Genomic DNA, 14,053 nt, shown 5'->3' on the forward strand with positions numbered 1-14,053 from the left:
AGGGCGAGTGCTTCACTCTGGATGCAGGATTGCTCAGGGACACAGGATGCTGTGGTAGAAAGAAGTCAGTGGGACCAAATTCACTTTGCTCCAACTGAGTGATTGCTTCTGACCTTGACTTGGTCACTTCACCTCTCTGACCTTTGGTTTTCTCGTGGCAAAGTTGAGTTGCAATTAAGATGAGAAGCAAATACCATGTGCATGCCACAATAGGAGTTGTAGATGGAGAAACAGTCAGAGCCCCCCAGGTATCAAGGATTTCTTACTGCCGAGGTGCTGTTCTGAGCCCTCCCCATGGGCTGACTCCTTTAGTCTTGGCTGCAGTCTGCTGACTGGGCTCGTCCTTGCCCTCAGGCATACAAGATGCTGAGGCACACGGAGGTCTGAGGCATTTGGCACATGGGTCATATTAATAACAGGATAGAAGTGGCCAGTACAGTTTTATATATTTTTTAAAGATTTTATTTATTTATTCATGAGAGACACACAGAGAGGCAGAAACATAGGCAGAGAGAGAAGCAGGCTCCCTGCAGGGAGCCCTACTACGTGGGACTCAGTCCTGGGACCCCAGGATCATGCCCTAGGCCGAAGGCAGGCGCCCAACTGCTGAGCCACCCAGGGGTCCCCAGTTTTATATTGTGGATGACAATGTATTTAAATTGTTTATTGAATATTTAATAAGTCACCAGTTAAAAATACATTAAAATTTTTTTTAACTTGGTAGTATTTTCTCCTTTTTAGGGTGCTCATAGCTTTTGATTAAAAATTTGAATTTTGATTAAAGATCTGATTTTGAGGTTGCTAAAATGTTTAAAATTTTATGTTCAGTTTCTCCAGCTGAAACATTTTTTTTTCCTAAACACACATTTTTGTTCTTCAGTCCCAGAAGGAAAATTACATCTGACAGATAACTTACACTTTGTTAAATGCTGACCTTTGTAAGTTTTTCTTTATTTTTATTTTTGAAGTGATTAAGATATATAATCTACAGAATTGGAAATTGTAACTTTTTAAAGTACTGAGAAACTTTAACCCTGTTATAATTATTCTGCAAACTTTTAAAGGGATCTATAGTCAGAACGAGTAGATGAGAGGCTCTGATATACTGAAAAATATAGAGGGTCATTTGTAAGCTCCAACTTCCTGACTGGTGTTTCCCGCCCACTCGCTTGCTGTGCCCCTCTCGTCTCAGAATGGTTTCCTACTCTGGGTTCGTGGGAATTGGGAAGGACACTGTTTGATTCATTTTGTGGAAATACTGGGGATTTTGAAAAAGACAAGACGGGCTAGTTATGTCACTTCCTGTCGTCTGATCAAAAGTTTGATGAAGAAATGGGAGTAACTGAGAGCTGCTGCTGGGCTGTGGGTTCTCAGTGGGGCCTGTCAAGTCGCTGTGACCTCTACTCTCCTTAGAAGTGCCTGTTGTTGGCTGCACTGCAGCTGGGCTGCTCCAGAGCCTGGCCTCTTGGAGCAGAGCTGTGTGCTCCTCACAACAAAGGGGACTTATAGCTGCTGGAGTAAGACTATAGAGGAAATCCTGACTGGCTCCAGTGTTTGGATCCCATCTGCACTTGTCTTCCTGGGTCTGTCCGGCCAATTTCATTTCTATCCCCAGGATCCCAACAGGCATCATAAGTGAGATGTTCTAAATGCATGGAATGAATATGGGAGTCCTTCCCCTCTAGCCACCAGGCCCAGACAAGACATTTCTGGGTAGTTTTACATACCAATAGGGAATTGAATCTCTGAAAAGGAACGGAATCAGGAGGGGGGGACCTGTCATTTGCTCAGTTCATTCCAACAAAGATTGCCCAAGCTGTGCCTGAGCTGGGTCCTGTGCTGGGTGCTATGAATCCAGATATTCAGCCCAGGCTGTGGTCTGTAAGCTCTGAGCTTTGGGGTGGGCAGGGACCAAGGGCCAGGGGTGAGTGAAGTCTTGAGTACAGGGGCAGGAGCAAGAGCAGAGCAGGGAAGGGTAAGAATAATCATGGGATGTGCCTTGATTCTTAGTGTAAAGCAAGAAGTGGGTGAGGACTGTGGGACAGGAGGCCGGAGTGGGACTGGGTGCCCCTGGCAAAAGGACAGGCCCTGTGGCACATAGGTGAGAACAGGCGCCAGGGTTCCCTCTCTAGCACCCTATTTACCAAGTGACGAGGGCAGCCACCGAACTTCTCATCTGTACAGTGGGGTTGGTGATCGTTCAGGTTAGGTAAGGGATAATGTTTAGATTCTAGAAGGAGCCCAGGCAGTTGGAATTATTCTTGAAAAGTCCTTAAGTCATCCGTGGGATAGAGTAGGCTTGGGTTTGTGGGCACAGCTTTGCCCTCTAGAGTTGAGGGTCACCTAGTCGGGTGCTGGGACCATTTTGTGTGAAGGTGGCTTTCCAGTCTTCTCAGAGAATGGCTCACAGGCTGGGAACCCAGCACACGCCTCCTCCCACTCACCTTTAGGCTTTGTCCCATCCTGCCTCAACACCTGGCCACACTGTATCCCTGGGACTGGTGGCAGGTTTGCTTGTGATGGGAGGACTTGGGGAGAGGTCACATCTTCTGGAGTGGGATAGGCTCAGACTCTGTGTGTGTGCATTCTTGGGTGCATGCATATGCCCCTCGGGCAGGGCGGGGAGCACTGAGAAGGGCTCTGTGCAGGGGAGTGTGGCTGGATTGCAAGTTAGAAGGAGGGCCCAAAGCCATACCACGGAGTTCCCTTTCAGTCAGAGGACAGCAAGGGTTCTTAGCAGGAGAACAACACTGTCAGATCAGTGTTTTATTTCTTTTTCTATTTATGTATTTAACATAATTTTATTTAGTGAATAGTACACACCCCTGTTTAAAATGAAAAGGTAAAAAAATAAAATAAAATAAAATAAAATAAAATAAAATGAAAAGGTATGGAAGAGGGGTACCTGAGTGGCTTAGTTGGTTAGGTGTCTGGCTCTTAGTTCAGATCATGATCTCAGGGTCTGGAGATTGAGCCCCATGTCAGGCTGTGGGCTTAGTGGGGAGTCTGCTTGAGATTCTCTCTCCTTCTGCCCCTCCCTACTCATGTGCATGAGTATTCTCTCTCAAGTAAATAAATACATCTTAAAAAAAAAAAGGTATAGAACATACAGTTAGGTTTCCTTCTTACTCCATCTCGTATCTGTCACCTAGCTTCTTTCCCAACAGACAACCAAAAGTTGTTTCTTTTGCACTCCTTCAGACATGTTTTATGGGTATGGAAGCAAACACTCATATACAGCACACATACACACACACCTTTTCCTTCTTTTTTTTTTTTTTCCTTTTCCTCCTTTTTAACACATATTACATTGCTCTGCCCTTTGTTCCTCTCATTGTCTCCACCTTGGAGACTATTCATAGTAGTATATAAAGAGCTTCTTTGTTCTTTTTCATGGCTGGATAGTATTCTTTGTGGATATAGCATTATTTATTTTTAACATGTTCCCTACTGATGGACACTTACATGGTTTCCAGCTGTACCTACAACAAACATGCACATGTATGTGGGCTTGGCTCGGCCAAAGATGATGTGAATTCTGATAGCTGGTTGTAAATTGGCTTTCATAGAGGTTGTACTCATTTAACCTGGCTCAGTGTATGAATCAGTCCTATAGTTGTAGAAAGTTCCTTTCTGGGAGGCTGTTTGGATATCAGAAGGACAAGTCCTAGGGGAAGGATAAGCCCTTTCCCATTAGGGAATGGCTGGCGTGGGCTTGACATGCTTCATGGGGTTTGGGGCCACAACAGAGATGGATGCCAGAGGTGAGTTGGTGATTTGGTAGATATGAGAGAGAGTCTTATCAGATGAAGTTTTTAGGCCTCCGTTGTTTAAAAAGTGTAGATGATAGAACCAGCATATCCCTACCTGCCTTATGGCTATAGTAGAGGCCTAGGCCTGATAAGATGAGGGAGATGCCAGTGATGGCTGTCGTGAGCACCAGCCAGCCCTCCATTCCTACCCCCAGGCCCCTTTGACCACACCACCACCACTGAGATAGGGTGAAGTAGAAGAAGGGGCTGGGGAGGGCAGAGCAAAGGGGCAGGGAGGATGGCTGGGACACTTTGAGGTCTCCCTAGAGTCAGAGGCACCTACTGTTTTTCCTAGGGAAGGCTAGAGGGAGCTATGCAGGTCAGGAGTGACCAGGGAAGATGCTTCAGCAGTGGAGCCAGGCTCCTTGGTATCTGGTGGCCTTTGGTGCCAATTGGTCTAGAGCAAGTAGCCCCGTGACTCTGAGTACCACCCTCATCTGAAACATTGGCTGTGAAGATGAAGTGATTGACTAGCACACATGGTAGATGTGCCAACAGAAAAGACTGTCCTCCTTGCCTTCCCTCCCTTCCTAGGAGTGAGCTTGGGTCATGAGTCACCCATGGAACAGTTTTCCTTGGTTTCACCATGATGATAAATTGCTCCTGAAAATCCCTCCTGGGGCAAAGGGGAAAATAATCTACATATTCCTATATCCCCAAAATAACACCTTTTGTTGTTGTTGTTTTGTAAAACTACTTCAAATCCTGTTAAAAAGGACACATTCCCTTCATTGCTAACATTGGTTTTCCTAACATGGATCAGGGCAGTTTCCTTTCATTGACTCCTTTGTAATTCGTCCCTCTGCTGTTGTTCAGCCCAGGTGTGGCTGTTATTTAGGGCATACTCACAACTCGGCATGCGTACATATGTCTGGAATGCACACATGCACAGCACGCATATATATACACATGCACACACACATACTTACATGTGGTATTCAGCATTGAGGTAGCTGAACCTTGGATTGCTCCTACCCTCTCTGAAAGAGCAGGAACCTCCCATTCAGAATGGAAAGGATAAAAGAAGTGAATAGATACAATGCAGTCATGGGTGGGAGGATCATGACTAAAACCATCTACTGTGAGGAGAAGACCCAGGAGCCACAGAGGAGACAACCTCCATGCCTCCCCATTAGTTTTCCAGTCTTTTAGCCAGCTGTCTTGGCAAGGCCAAATCTCTAGGCATTTGCCAAGTCTAAAACTAAGCTTTTTACTGCTTGGATGTTTTTTCTTAGGTAGGATGGAATGAAAATGAGAGATTAGAAGCAGTAAAATGGTGTGGGTTTTGGGGTCCCTCAGCCCTGCTGCATGCTGGCTGTGGGGTCCTGGGTGAGCTCTAAGTATTTCATGGGCCTCAGTTTCCTCCTCTCCAGATGAGGTAACATGCCCATTCCTCATGGTGGTCATAAGGGACTCAATGAAATCACATGTTTAGAGTCCCTCCCCTATGACTGGGGCTAGGAGGCATATGGTGGTCATTCATTTCCCACCCCACCCACTTCTATCTTAATGCTGTAATTTGACTGGTTTTGCTTAACCTCAGACATCAGGCCACTTTCTGCAGTCTTCTCCCCCATTTTGTTTTCTAACCTTGTCTTCGCTCTCTCTTTGCAGGGGCCCAGATCATTGATCTGATGATGTTGGTCATCGATGTGACCAAAGGGATGCAGACCCAGTCAGCCGAGTGCCTTGTAATTGGGCAGATCGCCTGCCAGAAGCTGGTCGTGGTGCTGAACAAAATAGACCTCTTAGCTGAAGGAAAGAGACAGGCAGTGATTGATAAGATGACCAAGAAAATGCAGAAGACCCTGGAGAACACCAAGTAGGTTTGCTATTGAGAGGAGTGTCCACTTGTATAAGCTTCATTTCATTAACACAGATTGGGCAGGCAGGTGTCAGCCATAGGTCCGAGTAAGTGGGATCTTGCCTGGTACTTGTTCACGTCAGGGGTAAAGGCTAAGATGCTGTTGCAAGTGAACAAAAAAATACAGAAGCATAATGAAATTAGAAGTTGATTTTCTAGGTAGTTTCCTAATGTGAACAGTTGAGGAGTTCTGCTCTGCACAGCATCCAGAAACTCAGGCTTCCTCCATCTTGCTGCCCTTCCACTATAGGGTGTGTCCTTGTCTATGTAGTCACTACTGTGTTCACAGGAGGGTCTGGCGTGTCAGGAATGCCCGGACCTGGAAGGGCCACACACCCTTCCCACAGGGTCTGTGAGGGAGGGAGGACTCAGTCCTGCCTGCTCATGTCACTCATGTCTTGGTGTTGGAGAGGCCAGGAGATGGAACTTTTCACCATTCCGCTTAGCTGCAACTCAGTTACTGAAAGGTGGAAACTGATTTTGGTGGATGACTGGATGTTTCTGTCACAGAGGCTTGTAAAATTGGTTGGATGGGTGGGCAGACTTTGCTGTTGGGAGGGGAGACTGGGAAAGATGAGATCACCAAGGATCTCCATAGTATTTCACACCAACGAATTTATGATTTCGTCTCGCAAAAAGTAGGGAGTCCTTAAAGAGTCGGTGCAAGGAAGTGGCTGAAAGGTTCCCCCATCCCGAGTGGTTGCAGGCAGATGGAAGCATGGCTCGGTGATGGTGACAGGACTCAGGGGGAGCAGAAGACAGACAGGGAGTGGCAGTGTGGTGGTGTTCCCAGGGAGAGAAGTGTGGTCTGCATTAGGGCTGTGGAGGGAGAGGGGGCAGACATGGGGAGACCTTTAACAGGAGAAGCAACAGGACTGTCAAGTGATTGACTCTGCTTACTGTCCGTGAGGGACAGGTCCGTGGGGGCAGAACGGTGGCAGCACTGCTGGGCAGCTTGGGGCAGGAGGGGTATGGGGACTGTGGGGCAGCAAGCCACCCGCTTGCTCAGGCAGTCACAGGAGTGATGAACTCTGATGTGGTCAAGAAAATGAGAAAATGTCCTTGTTGAGCACAGAGTGTTGGCAAACCTCATTGTTTTATCAATTCCTCTCTTCCTCCCCGGGCCAGCGCCTTTTGATCAATACTAAATAGCGGTCACTGGGAGACAGCGATGCTTCCTCTTTGCTATGCAGCCCGAGACAATATCCTGCTCCTGCCACCTCTCCTTCTCCTGCTTGTGGAGGGCAAGCAAGTAGAAGAGTGTTTTTGTTTCCCCGTCATAAAGATTGATATGCCTTCCCATTTATGATTTTTTTTTTCAGATCCAACACCTGCAGCTCTCCCTCAGAATTCTCAAGTTGGTTAAATTAAAGCTCCAGGCCTGTGAATGGGCCAAATATGTCATAAAAGATTTCCTAGCGCTGCCTTTTGTTAGCAAAATTCATCAATCTGATAAAATCGACACATTTAGATAAGTGTTGCATAAGAATTCAGACTTTGTTATTCCCAACGGAAGTGGATATGAGACTGTAAAAAGGAAGATAAAAAATTATATCTTCTTTTTAGTGAGTTATTTGATCTCCCTGCCGTTTTATTTACTTGTCAGAAAGGGGAGAACAGGTCCTTTGGACTCCTGCATAAAAACCCAATACAATGTCAGTATCATCTGCTATATAAACAGGACCTTCTGGGAAGGGCTTGGGATACTACTAAGGGCAAATTAACATGAACTGTTTCGATTGGTTAAATTTTTTTAAATTTTTTTAAATTTTTTTTAAATTTATTTATGATAGTCACAGAGAGGGAGAGAGAGGCGCAGAGACACAGGCAGAGGGAGAAGCAGGCTCCATGCATCGGGAACCCGACGTGGGACTCGATCCCGGGTCTCCAGGATCGCGCCCTGGGCCAAAGGCAGGCGCCAAACCACTGCGCCACCCAGGGATCCCTCGATTGGTTAAATTTAAGACAAATTCTCACTTGCATTTTTAATTGCTATTCCTATTTTAATTTATTGCTTGGAGGTCAAATTATGGACTTTATCACACATCCAGGGGAGTTTGTCTCCTTGAACTCTCTTCTGTCCTTGCTCAATGCCCTCTGGGTTGGTATCCCATACAGGAGGACGGCCCCTGATGGGCTGTAGCAGCAGGTCAGCCCCCCTACCCCAGACCAAGTTGAGGAGAATGTTAGCTTTCACCTCTGTGACAGAGAACTTGAATTATTTTAAGGGACTATTTCCTTTCTTTATGGTCCCCTGTGAAGTAAATCCTTTGTAAATGCTGATCCAGCTGTGAAGAAACTTGCTACCTAAACTTGAAGCCTGTTAAGAACAAAACTTATTTTTTTCCTATCTAAAGAGTTATTGAAAGAAAATTGGAAACTAGAGAAAAATGATTAAAAGAAAGAGGAAAGCCACCCAGAGATTTCTTTTCTCAGAATAGCTGCTGACATTTTAGGTTTATTTCATTCCTATCTTTTCATTGTCTCATATAACCCCCTCCCCCCACTTTTTTCCTCCACATTATTCTGATTGTAGTAAAATCTGCATGACATAATATTTATTATTTTACCCATTTGCAAATATACAATTCACTGGCATTAAATACATTCACAAAGCTGTGTACCCATCACCATTGTCTCTGCCTAAAACTTTTTCAGCATCCCCAACATAATTTCTGTACCCATTAAACCAGAACTCCCCCTTCCCTCCTCGCCCCTCCTCCTGCACCCTCAGCAGCCTTTATTCTGCTTTCTGATTCTTTGACTTTGCCTATTCCAGGTACCTTATAAATGGAATCTTGTTATTTGGCTTTCTATGTCTGTTTATTTCCCTTAGTCTAATGCTTTCAGGGCCCATCCATGTTGCAGCATGTGTTGAAATGTCACTCCTTTAAAGTAGAATGGTGTTCTGTGTATGGTGTTCTTGTTTCCTTTAGGTTATTGTGAATAATGCTATCTGAACAGGTGTACAGATATCTATTCCAGTCTCTGCTTTCAGTTCCTTTGGGTCTGTACCTAAGAGTGGAATCACTGGGTCATGTGGTAGTTTTATGTTTAGCTTTTTGAGGAATCACTAAACTATTTTCCACAGTGGCTGTGCCATTTTACATTTCCACCAGCAGTGTGTTAGCATTCCAGTTTCTCCACATCCTTGCCAATCATCATCATTTTCCTTTTTTCTTTAATAGTTATACTAGTGGGTAGGAAGTGGTATCTCATTGTGACTTCCCCTACCCTCTTTTTGCTGGTTTTCCCCCTGAGATTTATTGAGAAATAATTGACATATATGAATATATAAGTTTAAGGTGTGACACCGTGATGGTTTGATTTATATATATTGTGAAGTGATTATCACAATAAGTTTAGCTAACATCCATCTTCCCATAAAAATACAATAAATATAAAAGAAGGAAAAAAATGTTCTTGTGATGAGAACTCCTAGGACCTACTCTCAATACCTTTCTTGTGTATCATGTGGTAGTGTGAGCTACAGTCATCACATTGTACTTCATGTCCTTAGGACTTACTTATCTTATAACTAACTGTAAGTTTGTTCCTTTTGACCACCTCTAATTCCTGCTCCCCCAACCCTTTGCCTCTGGGGACCACAAATCTCTCTGAGTTTTGTTTTTTTTTAGATTCTGCAGATAAGTTGAAATCACACATTATTTGTCTTTCTTTGTCTGACTTATTTCACTTAGCATAATGCCTTTAAGATTCATCTGTGTTGTAGCAAATGGTAGGATTTCCTTGTTTTTTATGGATGAATGATATTCCACAACTTCTTTATCCATCCATCCATTGATGGACATTTAGGCTGTTTCCATGTCTTGGCTATTATAAATAATGCTGCAGTGAACATGAGGGTGCAGATGTCTTTTCAAGTTAGTGTTTTCATTTCCTTTGGATATATTCCCAGAAGTGGATCATATGGTAGTTCTATTTTTAATTTTTTGAGGCTCCTCCATACTATTTTCAACTACAACAGTTTACATTCCCACCCACAATGCACACAGGTTCCCCTTTCTCCACATCTACACCAGCATTTGTTAACCTTTGATCTTTTTGGTGATGGCTATTCTAACACATATGAAGTAGTATCTTTTTGTGGTTTTACTTGCATTTTCTTAATGCAAGTGATGTCGAGCATCTTGCCATGTACCAGTTGGCCTTTTAGATATCTTTGGAGAAATGTCTGTTTAGGTCCTTTGCCCATGTTTTGATGGGTTTTTGTTGTTTTGTTGTTATTGTTAAATTGTAGGGGTTCTTTATATATTCAGGATATCAATCCCTTGTCAAATATATGATTTGCAAATGTTTTCTTTTATTCTTTAAGTTGACTTTTTACTTTCTTCATAGTGTCCTTGGAGGCACACAAGTTTTTAACTTTGATAAAATCCAATATATTTATTTTTTCTTTTGTTGCCTGTGTTTTTGGTGTTGTATCCATGATATAGTTGCCAATTCCAGTGTCATGAAGATATTCCTCATTTTTTTTTCCTAAGAATTTTATAATGTTAGCTCTTAAGCTTAGGTCTTTCATCTATTTCCAAATATGGAAATTTTTATATATGGTATAACTTTATATGTGATGTAAGTTAAGAGCCCAACTTCATCACTTGAATGTGGATATCCAGTTTTCCCAGTACCATTTGTTGAAAGGATTGACCTTTCTCCCCTTTTATCCTTGTCAAAAATCAATTGAAATGTGTATGGGTTTATTTCTGGGTTCTCTGTTCTGTTCCATAGGTCTATGTGTCTGCCCTTATGCCAATATCACACTGCTTTGTTTACATTTGTAGTAAGTTTCAAAGTTAGGATGTCATGTCCTCCAGCTTTATGTTGCTTTTCATATATATATATATTTTTTTTAATTTTTTTTTGGCTAGTTGAGGCCCCTTGTAATTCCTATATGAATTAGAGGATCTGCTTTTCCATGTCTGCAAAAAATGGTTGTTGGAATTTTAATAGGGATTGCATTGAATCTGTAGATCACTTTGGGTAGTATGAAAATCTAAACAGTGTTAGGTAGAACACGATGCCTTTCCATTTGCTTAGATCTTCTTTAATTTTTCTAATCAGTGTTTTGTAGTTTTCATCATACAAGTCTTTCAACTTGGTTGGATTTATTCTTTTAAAAGCCATTATAAATGGAACTGCTTTCTTAATTTCCTTTTCAGATTAGTTTTTGTTGGAGTACAGAAACACAACTGATTTCTGTGTGTTGCTCTTGTACCCTGGGACTTTGCTGAATTCAGTTCTCCCTTTTAAACATATAGTTGTAATAATGAACTATGCATTTTTTATTTCTGATTTCATTACTTAACATTTTGTATAGCATTTCTTCATGTAACCATCACTCCACTGTAGGCCCTTTGGATTGGAATGGGTTTTCCTTCTTGCAGATAAACATCCCTGGGGTGAACATCTTCAACCATCCTTAAATGTTTTCTGTATTTTCAGGTTTTTTCCTTCTGAGACATTTCCAGGTGTCCAATTACTGGACCTAAGGGCACAAGTCCTTTTAAATCTGTTGTTGTATTCTGACTGCCCTATTCTTTTCCAAAAGGGTTTGCACTATTTACACAGATATTTGCAGCTACCTTTGGTTTCCAATATTAAAATATATTTGAAACTTGGTAGGATAGAAATGGTATGTTACTCTTGTTTTAATATGTGATTCTGGGGACATTAAACATTTTTTCTTAGGTGTAGTCATATTAAACACTTATGCTTTTGTGTGTTTGAATTAGGCCCATACATTTTGTCTATTTACCTCTTGCGATTTTAATGCTTTCTTTTTGATTTTCAGGAGTGTTTAATATTAACAAAGATGTTATTAATTAACCCTTTGCCTATCGTGTTTGCTACAAATAAGTCTTCAGCATTTTTTGGTTGTCTTTCCATTTTAGTCGCTTTTTTTGACATGCAGAATTTTCTAATTTTTGTGTAGTCAAACTCTTTGTTTTTCTTTGTGATTTCTTGATCTCTAAAAGCATTTAAAATTACTCTTGCATAAGCATTTATCGATGTTAACAGAAATCAAAATAGAAGATAAAAATGTACCTACAATCTCCCTAGTACATCAAATTAAAGTTTTCTCTCCCTAGGATCCTTGTCAGTCATCCCACATGTACATAATTTGAGGTAGTTGTTATCACAACATTGACACTGTTCTGTGTTCTAGGCTTTTCTGTTTATTTTCCCACTAAATGTTATCATCTGACAGCATCCTTGATGCGTCTTTCTCTCAGACTTCTCTGTGTTTCCTCCTGCTTTTTAAACACTTTCTCTTTCCTTGTTTCAGTTTTAGCCAAGGCCATCTGCTGAGAACCCACCCTGGGCTCCCTTGGCCCTGCCTCCCTCTCTGGGATTGGGTGGAATGCCAAATCTCAAGTGACTTGGGCTGTTGCCCAGCTGATTTACAAGGTGTGCATTTCAGAGTAGCTTTGTGGCTGACTAGCTGTGTGGTCTTGGGCAACTCACTTTATCTTTCAAGTTGGTATTTCTTCTTTTTTAAAATCGGAGCTGATAAGTTTAGCCTCACAGCATTTGTTATAAGGGATTGTTTGGTGGCACATAGTAGGTTCTTAGCAATCACAGCTGTAAGGTGTAGAGTACTTACTGTGTGCTTGGCACTGTACCAGGGATCCCCTTAGGGGCTGCTGAACTTCACTGTACCAGGGATCTCCCATATACAGTTTCCCTGGGGGAAGGGATTGAATTTTACTATTTGAATTTCACTATTCCAAGCCAAAAACTTACACCAGCATCCCCTACTTTTCAAATTTTGCATTACACCACTTTGCTTTTATAAAAGACCTACCTTATTAGTACTTGTTTCTTTTTGCTAACCGAAGGAAATCCAGAAAGGATTTTTGTTTTTATGAAAAAAGGCGAAAAGCAACAATAGTGTACAGCATCAGCTTTGCAGCGAGGGAGTGCTGCACATACCCGAAGCAGTGAGAGTGGCACGTCCAAGCTCCTTCCCAGGAACTACACTCAGCATCTCAACATCAAGCCACCATCACTTTGAGCTGTGTCTGTGAGCAATCTGTGCTTTGTGTCGATTTATTTTGTGCATCTCTTAGTAGATGTGTCTTAAGGTATCAGAAAAGCCTAGGAGAGGTTATTTTTTGGGCCTGGAAACACTCATTTTTCCATATAAATGAAAGTTAGTTGCTTTTTCACTTTATCCCATTTTGCTTTGCAGAAGGTTTCGTAGGCATAGCCTACTTTCAGAGAGTGGAGAAACTTGTACTCTTTTTGTTTATGTCTTTTACACGAATTATACACACACACACACACACACTTTTGTTTTTAAACTTATCTTAGATCGTTTTTGTGTATTGTTGAAGGTCAGCCTGCATGCACAGTCAGCATGTCTGGGCTTGGTTGGAACCATGATATACCACAGCTGTGAGGGGAGTCCGGAGGAGGTGGTGGGTGCTGGGAACAGGAGAAGCACTTGAATGTGCTCCAAGTCAGTTCCTGCCTGCACTGCTGAGCTGTGGGGCTGGGCACAGGGCTCTTCCTGACATCTCTGGTTGGAGTCTCTTTTGCTCCTAGAACCCAGACACCAGTCTGGATCTGAAACTCAAGGCAAGAGGGGCCTCTTGTCCCCTTAGGGGCTGCTGAACTTTACTTCTGCCTCTAGAAGCCAGAATCCTCAGTGTGTGGCATGTTCAGGAAATCAGCAAGGCCAGCTTCTCTTGAGCCTGGGAAAGGGCCAGATACTCAGCCCAATGCGCCTTTATGTTTTGTTACAATACATTGCCCAAAAGGGTTTGGATAAAAAATAATTGAATTTCCGAAAGCTTTATGGTTAATCGCTGGAATTCTCAGTGCACGCTTTTAGCCTTTTCTGTCCCTCTGGGCCTCAGGCTCATGGAGTGTAAGCAGAGATGATGCACATGTACTGGGCCTGGCTTGTGGTTGGGTCCCGGTTCACTGATTGCCGTGGCTGGAGTCTTCCCTGTGGACTGAGAATGGACTCTTCCTCTCTTCCGTCATGGGAGAGGCCTGGACTCTGGACTCCTACAGACCAGCCACTTATTCCCTGGGCCCCCTGGTAGCCCCGGGCAAGTCACTTGGCTTCTCTGAAAATAAGGGTCAGAGCCGCTTCTCATGGGGTATTGAGATCACACAAGAGCATGTAGCATGGTGCTATAGCACAGAGCAGCTTCCCTTCCTTTGCTTCTTTCTTTTTCTCTTGTGTTTCTTGCCTTCTCTGTCTTTCTTCCTTAGTGTTTTATTTCTTCTCTCACTCTTCCTTTCTTTTTCATGTTTTTTTCTCCCTCCTTCCCTCTCCAAAGTCTTTCCTTTATCTCTGGGCATTGGCCTTCCAAAGGCAAATATCTCAGTCCTGCCACTTCTG

General features: G+C 42.9%; 1 protein-coding gene across 2 annotated transcripts in view; it reads left to right on the forward strand.

The window, feature by feature from the left end:
• EEFSEC (eukaryotic elongation factor, selenocysteine-tRNA specific) overlaps positions 1–14,053 on the forward strand; it is a 248,696-nt gene that overhangs the window by 85,722 nt on the left and 148,921 nt on the right. For both annotated transcript variants that reach the window (XM_055344139.1, XM_055344140.1), the window contains exon 2: positions 5,427–5,634. In XM_055344139.1, the coding sequence (XP_055200114.1) occupies positions 5,427–5,634 (208 nt within the window). The remainder of the gene's footprint in view (positions 1–5,426; positions 5,635–14,053) is intronic.

This window comes from Nyctereutes procyonoides, unplaced genomic scaffold, assembly GCF_905146905.1.
Source record: "Nyctereutes procyonoides isolate TBG_1078 unplaced genomic scaffold, NYPRO_anot_genome, whole genome shotgun sequence".
Classification (NCBI taxonomy): domain Eukaryota; kingdom Metazoa; phylum Chordata; class Mammalia; order Carnivora; family Canidae; genus Nyctereutes; species Nyctereutes procyonoides.